This window comes from Vicia villosa, linkage group LG7, assembly GCF_029867415.1.
Source record: "Vicia villosa cultivar HV-30 ecotype Madison, WI linkage group LG7, Vvil1.0, whole genome shotgun sequence".
NCBI classification, from domain to species: domain Eukaryota; kingdom Viridiplantae; phylum Streptophyta; class Magnoliopsida; order Fabales; family Fabaceae; genus Vicia; species Vicia villosa.
The window spans coordinates 100463531-100478014 of NC_081186.1; the positions used below are offsets into that span (position 1 = coordinate 100463531).

The following is a 14484-nucleotide window of genomic DNA, read 5'->3' on the forward strand; positions in this document are numbered from 1 at the left end:
AGTTTCTTGTTTTATGTGAAAAGTTATGTCATAATTTTTATCACTTGTATTGTTTCAATAGGAGTTGTAAAATATTATGAAGTTAATGTAATAAGGAAATTTATCTATATATCTTGCTCAAAAAAAATTGTTTCTCATTATATTTTATACCCACTAATTATTTGAATTTCTTGCATTCATACAATCACTAGTTTGGATAATCAGAATAAGATCAAATATTATACCAAACACATTTTAATTTGATATTTTGATTGAAAACTCTCTGGAGTCTTTTTTTTAAATTTATAAGCCAAGTATATTGATTAGAGTATAACATTAGGGGTGGAGAAACGGTCGGTTTCGGTTGGTGACGGAGAAAAAATGTCAATCCATACAAAACCACAGTTATAGAATTTATGTCCAATCATGACTGTTAGTGTTTCGGTTTTCTTAAATTTTGATTTCAACAGGTGACGATTGAACTTGGGTGGTTAATTTCGGAATAGAAAAAACAAAACTAAAACAGAAAAAAATTGAGAGTAGAAAAGTATATGAACAAGATATTAAAGAAGAAGAAATGAGTGGAAAAAAAAAATTAAATAGCTTATCATAGATCTGATTGCATATATCATGTTAAACCTTTGCATTCAAAGTAAGCTTTGATAAATAATGTAAAGTTGTTTAATGAAAAGTGAACTTGATATTCTGTAGATGCTCCCAATAATGTTTTATAGTGCACCTTTGCTTCCATTGGTCATTTAACTATCAAATTTCACACATGATTATACAGCACTCGCAATATTTTAGATTTAAATTTCAATTGTTTTGTAAGAACATTGAAGAAAAGAGAGGGAAGAGCACTACAAGAAAAAGTTTAATCAGTTAGGGGAATTTGTGAGGTGGATAACCCATTAATAAATTTTGACATTGTTTGGAGGTAATTCTGTCGTAAAATGCAAATAAAAAAATAAAATAAAAAAATAATCAGTGTGGGGGTGCCCCTCACAAAATAAAAGGAGGAATTTTTGAATTTTGAAAATTGTTACTGCTTTGCATTTTGCAAGGGCCTAACAACACAAAATTTGAAAAATAATCAGTAAGGGGTGTCCCTCGCAAATGTTATACCTACTGCCAACTTAAAAGATTCTCTGAAAATTAATTAATATTTTGACAGGGATTGCCCCAAGAAAAATGTGAACGTTAATCCTGCGTGGAGAGCTCTCGCAAAATTCTGAGCACTTGTCCAATCAATCGTTTCATGTGCAGCGTGTCAGTTGCGTCTGAAAATGGGCTTACAATTTGCGAGGGATAATCCCTCGCCATTTGTGTTATATATTTATTACTTCCTCTTCATTTTCCAACAGATCTCCATTTTCTTCCATTTGTTTCATATTTCATTCTCTCTATTATAATAAAACTATTATTTTTTTGAATCAATGGAAATTTTTGATTAATTAAAAAACAAGAGGTACAAAGCGATCATAAAAGATCCAGCTCCAAGAAATCCTAATGATAAAGTCTCAGCTCTTAACACATTAGTTTAGCTAAGTATTGGCGTAACTTCTTATTCGTTCACCCCCTATATACTATCATATCTATAACTTTTTCCTCTATTTTTTGTGTATGTACATTGTTTTGGAAACATATATCATTTCTATACTTCTAAATTTCGTAAATACTCTCCGTTGCTGCAAGTTTGAGGATCTTTGCACGCGCCCCTTTACCTTTTGAAAATCTCATGATCCATTCAATTTCTTGACTCCAGCCACCAACCGTGTTGGAGTTGCAGCCACGCCAATCAGAATTTTTTGCCAAATCCTTTTGGTTCTGCTGCACTCAAACATAAGATGTTGTTGAGTTTCTTCTTCTGTGCAGAAACAACAATTTGGACTATCGATCATCCCGAACAGATGCAGCCTGGATTTTGTAGCTAATCGCTCATTGCACGCCATCCATAAAGTAATTTTCGCCCTGGGCCTCACCAGATTCCCGTAGAACAATGATCTCCATGGAACTAGTGGTAGATCCTTATTAAATTCTTTGTACATTGGAACTTGTTCTGCTGCATCATGTAATTCCATCCTTGGCTTCCCCTAATGCTGTCTCGTTGGTTTATTATTATTAAAAAAAATTAAAACAACATAATAAAAATTACTATGTTTTAATAATAAAAACTAATATTTTCAACATTATTATTTTTATAAAAACACTACCATGTTGGTAATGGCGCTTACACTATATAACACTGTTAGAGAGGAAGAGATACTGTTAAACATAATAGAACAATATTATGTTTATAAGTGAAATAAAAAACAGTTTAAAAACAATATATTTAAAAAAATTACAAAAAAACATAGTATAAAATATTTTTATAATAAAATAGTTTAGTAATATATTTTAATATTATTTGTAGAAAGTAAGTTAATTAGGGAAAGTATATATTCTAGAGAAAATTTAATTATGAATGATGTAGTTTTATTTAAATTTATTTCTACAATATTATATATATATATATATATTTTTTTTTTGTGTAAGCAAGAAATATATTAATGAGAGAACTAAGGGTTCTCCAACTTTGATACACAAAAACGGACCAAGTCCGACAAAAAAAACAATATTACAAACCAATTACAATTACGATAAAAAAGACACCGGGTCTTTACAAAAATCGTAAAAGTTACAATTGGAATATGTAATATCTCCAAAAGAAGACCATCTCCACACTAAGATCTTGATTTTCCACACAATATCATTTACATTCCATACCTCCTGACTAAAGCAAAAACTATTTCTAGTTAGCCAAATTATCCAACAAGTGGCCAACCATAACACCCCCAATTTACCTTCTTTGATTCTTCTCATGCAACTCATGGTATACCATTCCTTAAAAAGTGGAATGCAATCTTCTTCCTTCCATCCCGAATAATCCACCCACTCACCAATGTCTTTCCAAACAAGTTTAATAACATTGCATTTAATAAAAATATGGTCTCTATCTTCCAAATGTAGTCCACAGAAAACACAAAATAAATTAGAAGCGGGCAAGGCAATACCTCTAACTTTCAATAAATCTTTGGTTGGTAGCCTATTCACAAAAAGTCTCCAAGCAAAGGCCTTTATTTTGAAAGGGACCTCCATCTTCCAAATCTTTTCCAACACATCATCATTCCTATTGATAGGACCAAAAGGAGTACGCCGGCTAGCATACCGACTATAACAAGATGATACCGAAAAGCACTTATCCTTCTCACAATTCCAACACACGGAATCCTTCTCCGAACTACACCCCTCAAAAGTTTCTAAGTAATTCCGTAAAGACATTAACTTAGAAAATAATCCAACCTCAACCACCTCTTCCTCCGAAATGCCCAAATCCCCCCACTTCCAAATACCATCATTCCACCCTCCCATAACCGCCACGGAAACATTTTTCAACAAAGAAATAGCATAAAGTTCCGGAAAAACATCCGACAAACAAGCATCATTTAACCAACAAGCCTCCCAAAACGGTGTGTTACACCCATTACCCACTTTAAAACAACAATTCTCAATAAAGGGATCTTTATGAAGAGAAGACGTTTTACTAACCTTTAACAAGTCACGCCACCAAAAGGAGGACGAAGAATCCTTGATTAAATTCTCGCCACCGCAAAGTTGCACATTAAGATCACCGTAACGCGCCTTCAAAATATCCAACCACAAAGCCTCCCCCCCTTTAGCAATTCTCCACCTCCACTTATTTAAAAGAGCTAAATTGAAGTCATTTAAATCCTTAATATTTAAACCTCCTTTTAAATAAGGCAAAGTCACACTCCTCCAACTAACCCAATGAATTTTCCGATTCTCGCTTACCCCTCCCCAAAGAAAATTGCTTTGCAATTTAGTAAATTCATTCACCACTTTAGCCGGCATCTTGAAAAAGGACATGGTAAAGATAGCTAGAGAGCTCAAGATAGACTTTAATAGAGTTATTCTTCCTCCAAGATTCAAAAACCGGTTTTTCCAACCCAACAAGCGAAGCTTCATCTTTTCCAAAAGCGGATTCCAAGTGCTCTCCTTCCTTGGATTAAATCCAATAGGAATACCTAGAAAATAAAATTTTCCGCTTTCAAGTTTGCAAGAAAGATATAAAGATGCCGCTTCCAAAAAGTTGGATGAAACATTAATCCCAATCAATTTGCTTTTATGAAAATTAATTCCAAGACCCGAAACCAACTCGAAAGCTCTCAACACAATCTTGACCGCCTTAACATGTTTCCACGAACCTTCCCCAACTAAGAGAGTATCATCCGCAAATTGGAGGATATCCACACAACACGACCGGTTGATCACAAAGTTCTCATACTCACCAATCTCGATGGATTTGCGAACCAATCTCGAAAGAGCCTCCGCCACCATAACAAAAAGAAAAGGCGATAAAGGATCACCTTGTCTTAAACCCCTCTTCACCATGAACTCTCTAGTAGGACTCCCGTTTACCACCACCGACATGTCACTTTTAAAAACCAATAATTCCATCCACCTCCTCCATTTTCCTCCAAAACCCATTTTCACAAATAAGTGTCTCAAAAAATTCCAAGAAACTTTGTCGTAAGCCTTTTCAAAATCAACTTTAAAAAGGAGACAAGATTTACCTTCTTTGTTAGCATAATCCACCACTTCATTAGCCACCAATACCCCATCGAGCAATTGCCTACCCGGAACGAAAGCACTTTGGCACTTCGAAATAATTGAACTCAACACTAATTTCAATCTCCCCGCCAACATCTTCGCCATGAACTTGTACATGCACCCCACCAAACAAATTGGTCTATAATCATCCAAAGAAAGCGGATTCACGGTCTTCGGTATCAACGCCAAAAAAGAGGAAGTAACCGCCTTCGACAATTCTTTACCTTCAAAAAAGTGATCAAAGTATCTCAAGAAATCTTCTTTCAAGAAAGACCAACATCTTTTGATAAAAAGAAAAGAATAACCATCCGGGCCCGGACTTTTAGTGCCCCCACAACTATTTAAAGCATCATTAATCTCCTCTTCTTGAAAAGGTCTTTCAAGCCAAATCTTGTCCTCCTCACTAATTCGATCAAAATTAATGCCTTCTAAAAACAATGTCGTCCCTTCCTCCTCTTCGAATTTTTTTGAGAAATGATTAGCCACAAAATCTTTAATTTCCATCACCTTATCCAACCTCCCATCCGAAGTATTGATGGGACCTAAATGATTGTACCTTCTTTTCTCCTTCATGACTTTGTGAAAGTAACCGCTATTAGAATCTCCTTCTCTTAACCATTTCAAATTAGCTTTTTGCACTAACATGTTTTCTTTTATTCTCAATTTCATCCAAAAACGACTCGTTGCTTCCTTCCTACCAAATAAAGTATCCGGGTTGAAATCCTCTCCCTCCAACTCCAACAACTCATCCCCCCGATTTATCTCATTCACCTCTTCTTGAATTTCCAAGTCGATTCTTCCAAAAACCTCCTTATTCCACCATTTAAGCCGACTTTTAAGAAAATGAAGTTTTTGTTTCAAGATGTAATCCCCTCTTCCTTCCACCATGAAGCTTTTCCACTCATTCTCTACAAAAGGGAAAAAGGAGTCATGAGAAAACCACTCATTATTGAATTTGAATGGTTTAGGACCCCAATCATTGTTATCAACTTCTAACCAAATGGGACAATGGTCCGAAATATCTCTCTCCCCCACCAATTGCCCAACCACCCCCCAATCATTCAACACTTTCTCCGACACAAGAAATCTATCTAATCTACTCATAGATTTACCGTCGCCGCTATACCAAGTGAATTTTTTTCCTTTGCAAGGAACATCTACCAACAAACTTTTTTCTATAAAATCCGCAAATTCAATAACCTCATTAGCATTGGATAAAACTCCTCTACCTTTCCTCTCTTCCCTTGACTTTATAGCATTAAAGTCACCGCCTATAATCCATTCCCCATCGTTGAAATCTTCTTTCAAAGCCAACAGCTTACTCCACAAAATTCTTTTTTTAACAATGTCACACGATGAATACACATTAACAAAGTAAAAGAAATTGTTATCCTTGTTCACTTTCACACCAATATACCCATCACCTTTAAAGCTCATAATAACCTCTAGCCCCTCCTCCTTCCACAAAGTCATCAAGCCACCCGATCTACCCGTAGAATTCGAATACGAAAACCCAATCCCTTTATCGTTCCAAAACCCCTTCGCCACGAAGTCATGCATATTTGTTAACTTTGTCTCTTGGATGAAAAAAATATCCGCTTTGCTCTTAATCACCAAAGAACTAATTCTTCTTCTCTTAAGAGCATTCCCACCCCCTCTAATGTTTAGGGATCCTAAAATCATGATAACAACTTGTTAAACTCCTTCGAGCCGTCAATTCTCAACGCCGCCTCATTTTCCAGAACATCAATCCTCTCAATGACATTTGAAACGCCCCCCTTCGATACCACCCCCAACTCAGCCATGTCTTTCCATATTTTCGACCCGGCTTCCTTGTCTAAATAACCCCACTGCCTACCATTGTTCCTACTAATGTCACTGCTGCCACTAAGATTACCATAAGTGCCGGCAGAAGATGCACCAGAATTACAAGGAAGCAATCCTCTGCTGCCTCCCATTGAAAGAACACACCTCTGTTTAATCCCACTTGCTGAAACAGGAACTGCTACCTTGCTTTTCGCCTTGGACAATTTTTTCAATGTTCTACTGTGAAGAGATCCCCCACATTCGGACAAATTTTTATAAATGACCTTCCTACTCCTTTTATTCTTACTAACTTTAATCAATTTAACGGCGTCGTCGAAAGTTCCTTCCTGTTCAACCAATGGATTCAAACCAGCTTCTAAAAAGCCCCCAGTAATCTTCGGACAAGACGAAGAAAGCACTGCAAGACCAGCCCCCCGCTTCGAGTCGACATTGCCCTGTTGTAACACAGTATCGGAAAAAGAAGCCAATCTAACCCCGCCAACCGAATTGCCATCTTTGCTTGAAACTCCCACTGGATTCACGGTCGGGACTGAGATTGCTACCAAAACACGGTTGTCCTTTAAATTAAGATCCAGATTCGGCTCGAGAACGGGTTGAGAACATATCGCATCACCACAAACAGCATCTCCTTCGGAACTAGGTACTGCCCCTCCTCTGTCAACCGGTTCTGAGCGTGATATCGAACTCTCCGCAACGAAAGAAACAGTGGGATCAGCACGGTCTCTCTTCTCCGGGGCAGCCTTACCCGAAACCTCCTCAGCCGGCAGCCTCACATCCCCTACCGCCTCCGGCTGAGAACCACCCAAAGGCGCGTCTTTGCCGCCCCCCCTTCTGACATTGCCCTTCATACCCCCAGAGCAAGAAAACTCTTCAATATCGTCTTCCGAATCGACAACAAAATGCGACATATTAGAACCAGAAGAAGTAGAAACAGAACTTGATTTTTCTGAGACAGAAGAATCAGCAAGGTTAACTCTACTGGTTGTTTCCTCCGACAGTCTGATACGATATGCTATGCCGTCCACCAATACCGAAATCCAATCCGGCAATCGAGTTTCGAGAGGAAGCGAAATTCTCACCCTGGCATAGTCGAAAAAAAGGCAGCTGGCAGTATGATCGTCCACAGATAGGAACTTGCCCAGGGAATTAGCTAACAAGATGAAGAAATCCAAATTCCAGGCGTGAGCTGGGATACCACGAAAAATGATCCACACCGATCTGAAGGAATCCATCACCCTCTCATCCCATTTGGAGACCGACTCAAAGCAATTAGTCCACCACAGTTCCTTATCCGAAATGAAATTATCTATCGTACCCTCCTCCGATTCTTCCAACAGACATAGAAAATCCCCCATCGGTGTTGCTTTTACGTTGTAATACCCCTCCATTTCAAATTTAGTTTGCAAACAATAAGTGAAACCGGGAATGTTAACTTTTCCAACAAAAGCCTTATTGAGCCTCTGTCTAGCCTCGACGGAAGAAGAATAAGACACTGTTCCTGTAGAAACCTCTTCCAGCCGCTGATTATTATCCATCACCACATCAGCGAATGATCTGTTTCTACTCCTATAAGCATTACTACCCGTAACCAATTGAGCCCTCTTGAAGCCATCTGCTTCCCCAATAGCTTGTTCCCTGAATCTCCTCCTACCAACCGCATTGACCACATTACCATGGGCATGAGAAACAGAACGTTCAAACCTGGGCTCGTTATCGTGGATCTTTCTCCCCCCAATCTGAACATTGTCCAGGGAAATTGCCAACAACCTCGAATCCACAACCTCTTTGAACCTCGCAAACCCGAACCTCTTCCCAAACTTGTTTCTTCTGGGAGAGATTGCGACTTCGACCACCATACCAATGCATCCAAACAACCCAAACAGGTCACTGGCTTTGATGGAGTCCGGAAACTCAGATATGTAGAAAGAAGAAATTGTCCCCATTCCCGCACTCTTTGCACCCCCGTTGAATGGGAACACATCCCATCTCGCAGACCAAAATCTAAAAGATTTCTTCCTGACTTCCACCCAACCATCCCCCCTCAAATTACCGGCTTGCCTCATCAGACCAAAGCGGAACAGAAACAAAACCAAAAAATAGTCCACAGCGAAAACAAAACGGCAAACCAGAGCTCTGAACACAGCTACCAACGGACCCAAATTCCGCCCCTCCACCAAGGTCCCTGATCCTAAGATCAGGAGTTTAAACCAAAAATGGAGAACACAGAACTGGAAAGACCCTTGGCTACTGTAACCCGGAAGAAGAGAAAAGAAAGCAAACAGATCTGACCTAAAAAGAAGAATGGTGAGCTCAAAACCACTTAGAAAGGGATCCATAGATTACGCCCCTCCTCCGTTCACCGCCGCCGTCGACCATGGGTTTAGGGTTTCGCAACGTCTTCATTATATGTATGACTATTACTCCAATTTTATATATATATATTATTCTTTCATTTTACAATAATATTTTATAATAGTTATATTATTATATAATTATATTATTATATAATTAAAATTATAATAATGTAAATATAATTTTTTAAATATTTTAATCTGCAATATATATATATATATATTATTCTTTCATTTTACAATAATATTTTATAATAGTTATATTATTATATAATTATATTATTATATAATTAAAATTATAATAATGTAAATATAATTTTTTAAATATTTTAATCTGCAATTTACAATTTTTCCATTCAGAATTTCTATCAAGAATTATAATAATATACAATTGAATTGGAGTAGAGTTACACTTTAATTTAGAGGAACAAAATAGAGATAAATGAAGAATGGAACAAAATATAGATAAAAGAAGTATGCATTTATATTATTATTTTTTATTGATTATAATGAAGAGGCTAAACAATAGTGTAAAATCTAGACTTAGTATTTATTCTTTTAGCCTCAATAAAGAAGGCTTTGAATTACATTGCAACATATGAGTGGGAAGGCCAATAACACATTATTCAGAAAGACAATGGACAAGTGGAATAGTATCTCTAGCTGTTCCATGAGCATTTCTACAAATAACAGAAGATTCTTCTCCTTCTTCAGTGGGTACAATGTTGTTTTGATCAAATAGAATGTCAGAACAACCGGATGAACTACAATCTAATTTAATAGCTACTTTGTCAACAAAAGTTCCATTAAATCCTCGAAATGTCACAGAACTCACCAACACAGATGATGGTGTTTCCTAATAATTACAAGAAAAATAAATTAACATAGATAACTGTAAAATTATGTATGTAAATTAATCATTAATTCAACACATTGTTGAAAAGACAAGATAAAATAATATGAGTCAAATATGTACCTCTAAATCATGGTAATCCTGATTTATGATTATTGGGTTCTTCACATTTTCAAGGATTATTTGTTCGAATGTAATATTTTTTGCATAACCCGATCCACCCTGCAAATAAATGGACACAAGGTGTACATGATAAGAGAATTTGATCAAATTATTTTTATTTTACTATATTTATTATTTACAATAAAGTGTTATTATATAACTGTTTTTTAATTACAAAATAATATATTAATAAAATAAATAAGAAATACCAAAATACAAATAATTCAAAAGAACACAAGCGTGCAGGGACGGATCTATATGTTACACATTGGGGGCACTTGCCCCCACTAACATAGGATAACTTGTTATATATTATTTACCTAATTGATATTTTTCATTCTATTAAAAATTTATTAATGCCCCCAATAAGAATATTAAATTATTTTACTTGTTGAAGGTTATATGTACAAATGATATGATGAATAAATTTTAATGATTGTGTGAGCACAAGAAAATATATATTTGATAGTTTTAAAATTAAAATAAACCATACAACAATTATATATATATATATATATATATATATATATATATATATATATATATATATATATATATATATATATATATATATATATATATATATTATATGGAGGTGTCTTCAATTCTTTTGGGTATAAAACAATACTATTTGTATTCTTCATTTTTTTAATTAAGCTATTATTATTATTATTATCAATATTATTATTTTAAAAATTATTAATTTATTTATAAATATCAACCACTTATTTTAGTAGCACTAGAAATATAATTATTGATCAATAAATTACACATATTTAACTCAATTAGCACATACAAGTTGAGTTACTCATTCACTGTAATTTAATTATTATTACTATTATTATGTATTGATATAATATTTTATCCCCACTAAAAAAAAATTCTGCAGACGTTATCTAAAAAGTTATCAAAATATAAATAAAAAACAACTCACAGAAAACACACTGAATATCCAAATAGCAAATCAAATCAAAACAATTGTATTTTAAAATTTACAATCGACAACACTATATAAATTTATATATAATTATATTGTTAGATATTACTTATAAATAATCTCTATATATTTACATAAAATTTGAACTAAAAGTTGATTAAAAAAAGATAAATTTTAATTGTCAAATTATATGTGAAAATTTGATTTAAAAATTATTAGCTCTATTTGTATCAACAATAAGCACATTTAATTTGTCAGATCTACTCACCATAACTGTCTTGATTCTTGCTCCATTAGTAGATCCCGTGAAAGTGCAGTTTTTTACATAAATATCAGATACTTGATCACTTGCATTATTTTTACCAAGGCTGCCAACACTGATAAATTCATAAAATATATGTTTTAATGAGATATCTCGATAAAAATATAAATACATATATATTATAAAATTCAGACACATTAAAATAAATTTGCAATTGTTTCAAACTCCAATATATCATAGTAAAAACAAACATTTGATATTCAAATAAAAAATAACAATTAAATTAAATTCAAAATAAAAATTTAGTTTTTATGTTTTTTAATCTAAACATGTGTATTAAAAAAAGTATACCTTTTTAATTTTTATATATAAAAATTGATTTTTTTTATCAAACTACAAACCTTATCCCATGACCAGGTCCACAAGTAACTCGAATAGCATTCACAAAAGAGGAGCCCCCATTGATAGCAATACAATCATCACCTATTTAAAAGAAACAAAACCAAAACAAATTACACAATCATTACAAAAAAAATTATAGAATAAATTTTTTTTTACTATTTCTTAAATTTTATTTAGTCGTTCTAATAATGTATTTAATCGATTCTCTTTTACATAAATAATATGTTTCACTTACCTTTTATGGTTATTTATTCTTTTTAAGACAAAAAAAAAAGTAAAATATCATAATATAAACTTTAATTACCTGCTTTTATAATAGAATCTTGTATGGAGATATTAGTAGAATCAGAAATGTCAAAGCCATCGGTGTTTGGACTAGTAGCAGGAGAATCAATGGATATATTGGAGAATGTTGCACCATTACAATCATTAACAGATACATGAGCTTTTGGACTATTACTAATCGCAAGATTACTAACAGTAAGATTGTCGCATTTATGAAAATGGAACACCTGTAATTAACATTAGAAATATCATGTCATAATTTAGAGCTCAATTACTTAAGATAAAAATTTATTTTATAAATATTAAAGTATAACTCTTGATTTTCTTAAGAATATAATTAATCTGAATTATTACAATATATACATACCCCTGGTCTTTTACAATCTGAACAATCCCACCAAGTAGCACCATTTCCATCGATTTCTCCTACATTATTGCCATCAATTGTGAGTCCATTTACACTATCGACCTCAATCAAATATGGTCTAGCTTCCCATGCGTCTTTAGAAGGTGCAATTATTTTTCCTTCAACCTGCAATTTAATATAGAAAAAAAATTAAACGAGATTTATTTAATTATCTTAAAGAGCTCCTAAAAATATTTTTATTATATATATATATATATATATATATATATATATTAGTTTTATATACCTGAATGGAAATTTTGGCATCGCAAGGTCCACTAAAATTTAGTTTCGTCACCAAGAATGACTTCTCGGATGGTATAACGAATGTTGACATTCCTCCTGCATGACATGCATTACTCCATGCACTTGAAAATGCCTACAATTCAATATATACATATAACAAATAATAAATATTGAATACTTATAAAATGATATGAAATAAATTTAAATTTAAATTTAAATTGTAATGATAAAGCATAAAAACTTATACTTGTGTATCATCAGATTTGCCATCGCCAATTGCACCATATTGCATCACATTATAATTATCATTTGTGGTTCCAACATTCAACCTTGTACATAGACAAGGTGAAATGAAAGAAAGAAACAAAACATAGGTAATGAATCCTTGCATGTTAACTAAGAGTTTCTACAATGTTTTGTGATGGAAGTATAGTATTGGGTTGGCCGGTTTGGAGGTTAAATAGAAAATTACACCCATGAAACTATTTTATTTAATTAGAACAAAAATTACATAATGGTGAAAAGTCAATTTGTCAAATTATTTTTATTTAAATTAAAAATAAAAGACTCAAAAACATTTTTTTTAAACTATTGTATTTTTTATAAATAAATTTTTTTCCTTCGCCTAGTATCATTTTAGTCTTGACTATATTCATAGATGAAAGAAAACTGGCTATCATAATAAAATATTTTTGGATTATTTTAAATTTAAATATTATTTAGTTTTATATTTTAATATTTATTATCAAGGTAAATTTAATTTTTTTCTTTTGGAAAAATAATAATTATATATATTTCCAAAAACAATTAAGTACAAAGCGGCCCATAGAACCCAAATTTTATTTACAATTTTCTATATAATACTATCCACTATATGACTATCACTATAACCACTGTTAAACACAATTTTATTCCTCTTTATCCAAACTGCGTATATTGTTTCTGCTGCCGTTATTTGCGTATATTAGGTATATTTAAATATATCTACGATTTATAAAATTAAGAGTCTAAATCAATTAAGTCGTGAAAAAAATAAAAATAAAAATAATATTTTTATTTAATAATTAATTAATTAATTCTTAGATATAAACTCAAATATAATGGATGTTAATATGATCACTTTAGAATAACAAGAACCCTAATTAGTTGTAACCCAATATATAGATTATGGTTTTCAATATAATGTACGAGAAAAAAATTATATATATATTCTCTCATGTAAAGGGTGTTTAAGACATTAAGAGCGTTGATTGAGGAATATCCATAACAGTAAATTTCAGTAACGATTTGAATTCTAGATATCTATATTCCCGTGCCACCATTTTGCAGCCTAATGATAACCATAAGATTAAATAAAATATTCTATAAAAATCTGAAATAAATCTTAATTAATTTTAAATGTAATTCTTTTATTTCTTTTTTTTTTAAATAAATTTAAACTTTAATTATTTCAAAAAATAGTTAATACAAAGCGATCGTTTCGTTTTATCCCTAAAAAAAATGAAATCAAAAAGAGCACTTACATCAATATCAACTTAACTATGTGCTCTTTCAACTTGTTACTATACCACACTCCGTACACTATCATATCTGTAAGTATTTTTTTTCTTTTATTTCTTTTAATAGTTAATAATTGTAAAGTTGTATAGAGATAGTATTTTTACATAAATTTATATATATTTTTTGAACCAATAGACTTTGATTGATTAAAAAAAACTGTACATTTTTACATAAATTTATATTTTCTAAATACATTTTTTAATTTTGAAATTATACGAATTTTTATTTTTTTAGTTTATTTTGGAAGAAAATTTAAACTTTGATTTTTTGTTTTTCTTTATGCTATTAATTTTAATCAGATTTTTCTATTTATAAATATTTAACTTTTTAATGATTTTTTATGGCATATCATTAATAAATCTATGTATTTATTTTATAATTATATAATTTAATTTTTAATTAATTTCACAAAATACATCAATTTTAATTTGTTTATTAAAAAAAATAAACATCCATCCTTATGCTATTAATATTAATCTCTACATTTCATTCTAATATTACCCATTGGATAGGTTATTTAGATTGAATAATAAAATATTTAAG

At 32.2% G+C, this 14484-nt stretch overlaps 1 protein-coding gene across 1 annotated transcript; it reads right to left on the reverse strand.

The window, feature by feature from the left end:
- Positions 1-9450: 9450 nt before the first annotated feature.
- On the reverse strand, positions 9451-12772 carry LOC131618031 (probable polygalacturonase At3g15720). The gene is made up of 9 exons (XM_058889299.1): positions 12629-12772; positions 12383-12514; positions 12097-12261; positions 11749-11956; positions 11444-11525; positions 11049-11157; positions 9805-9903; positions 9594-9684; positions 9451-9533 (listed from the first exon to the last, which is right to left on the reverse strand). Exons 1-9 carry the CDS (start codon positions 12770-12772, stop codon positions 9451-9453), a joined length of 1113 nt encoding a protein of 370 aa, XP_058745282.1.
- Positions 12773-14484: the final 1712 nt, after the last annotated feature.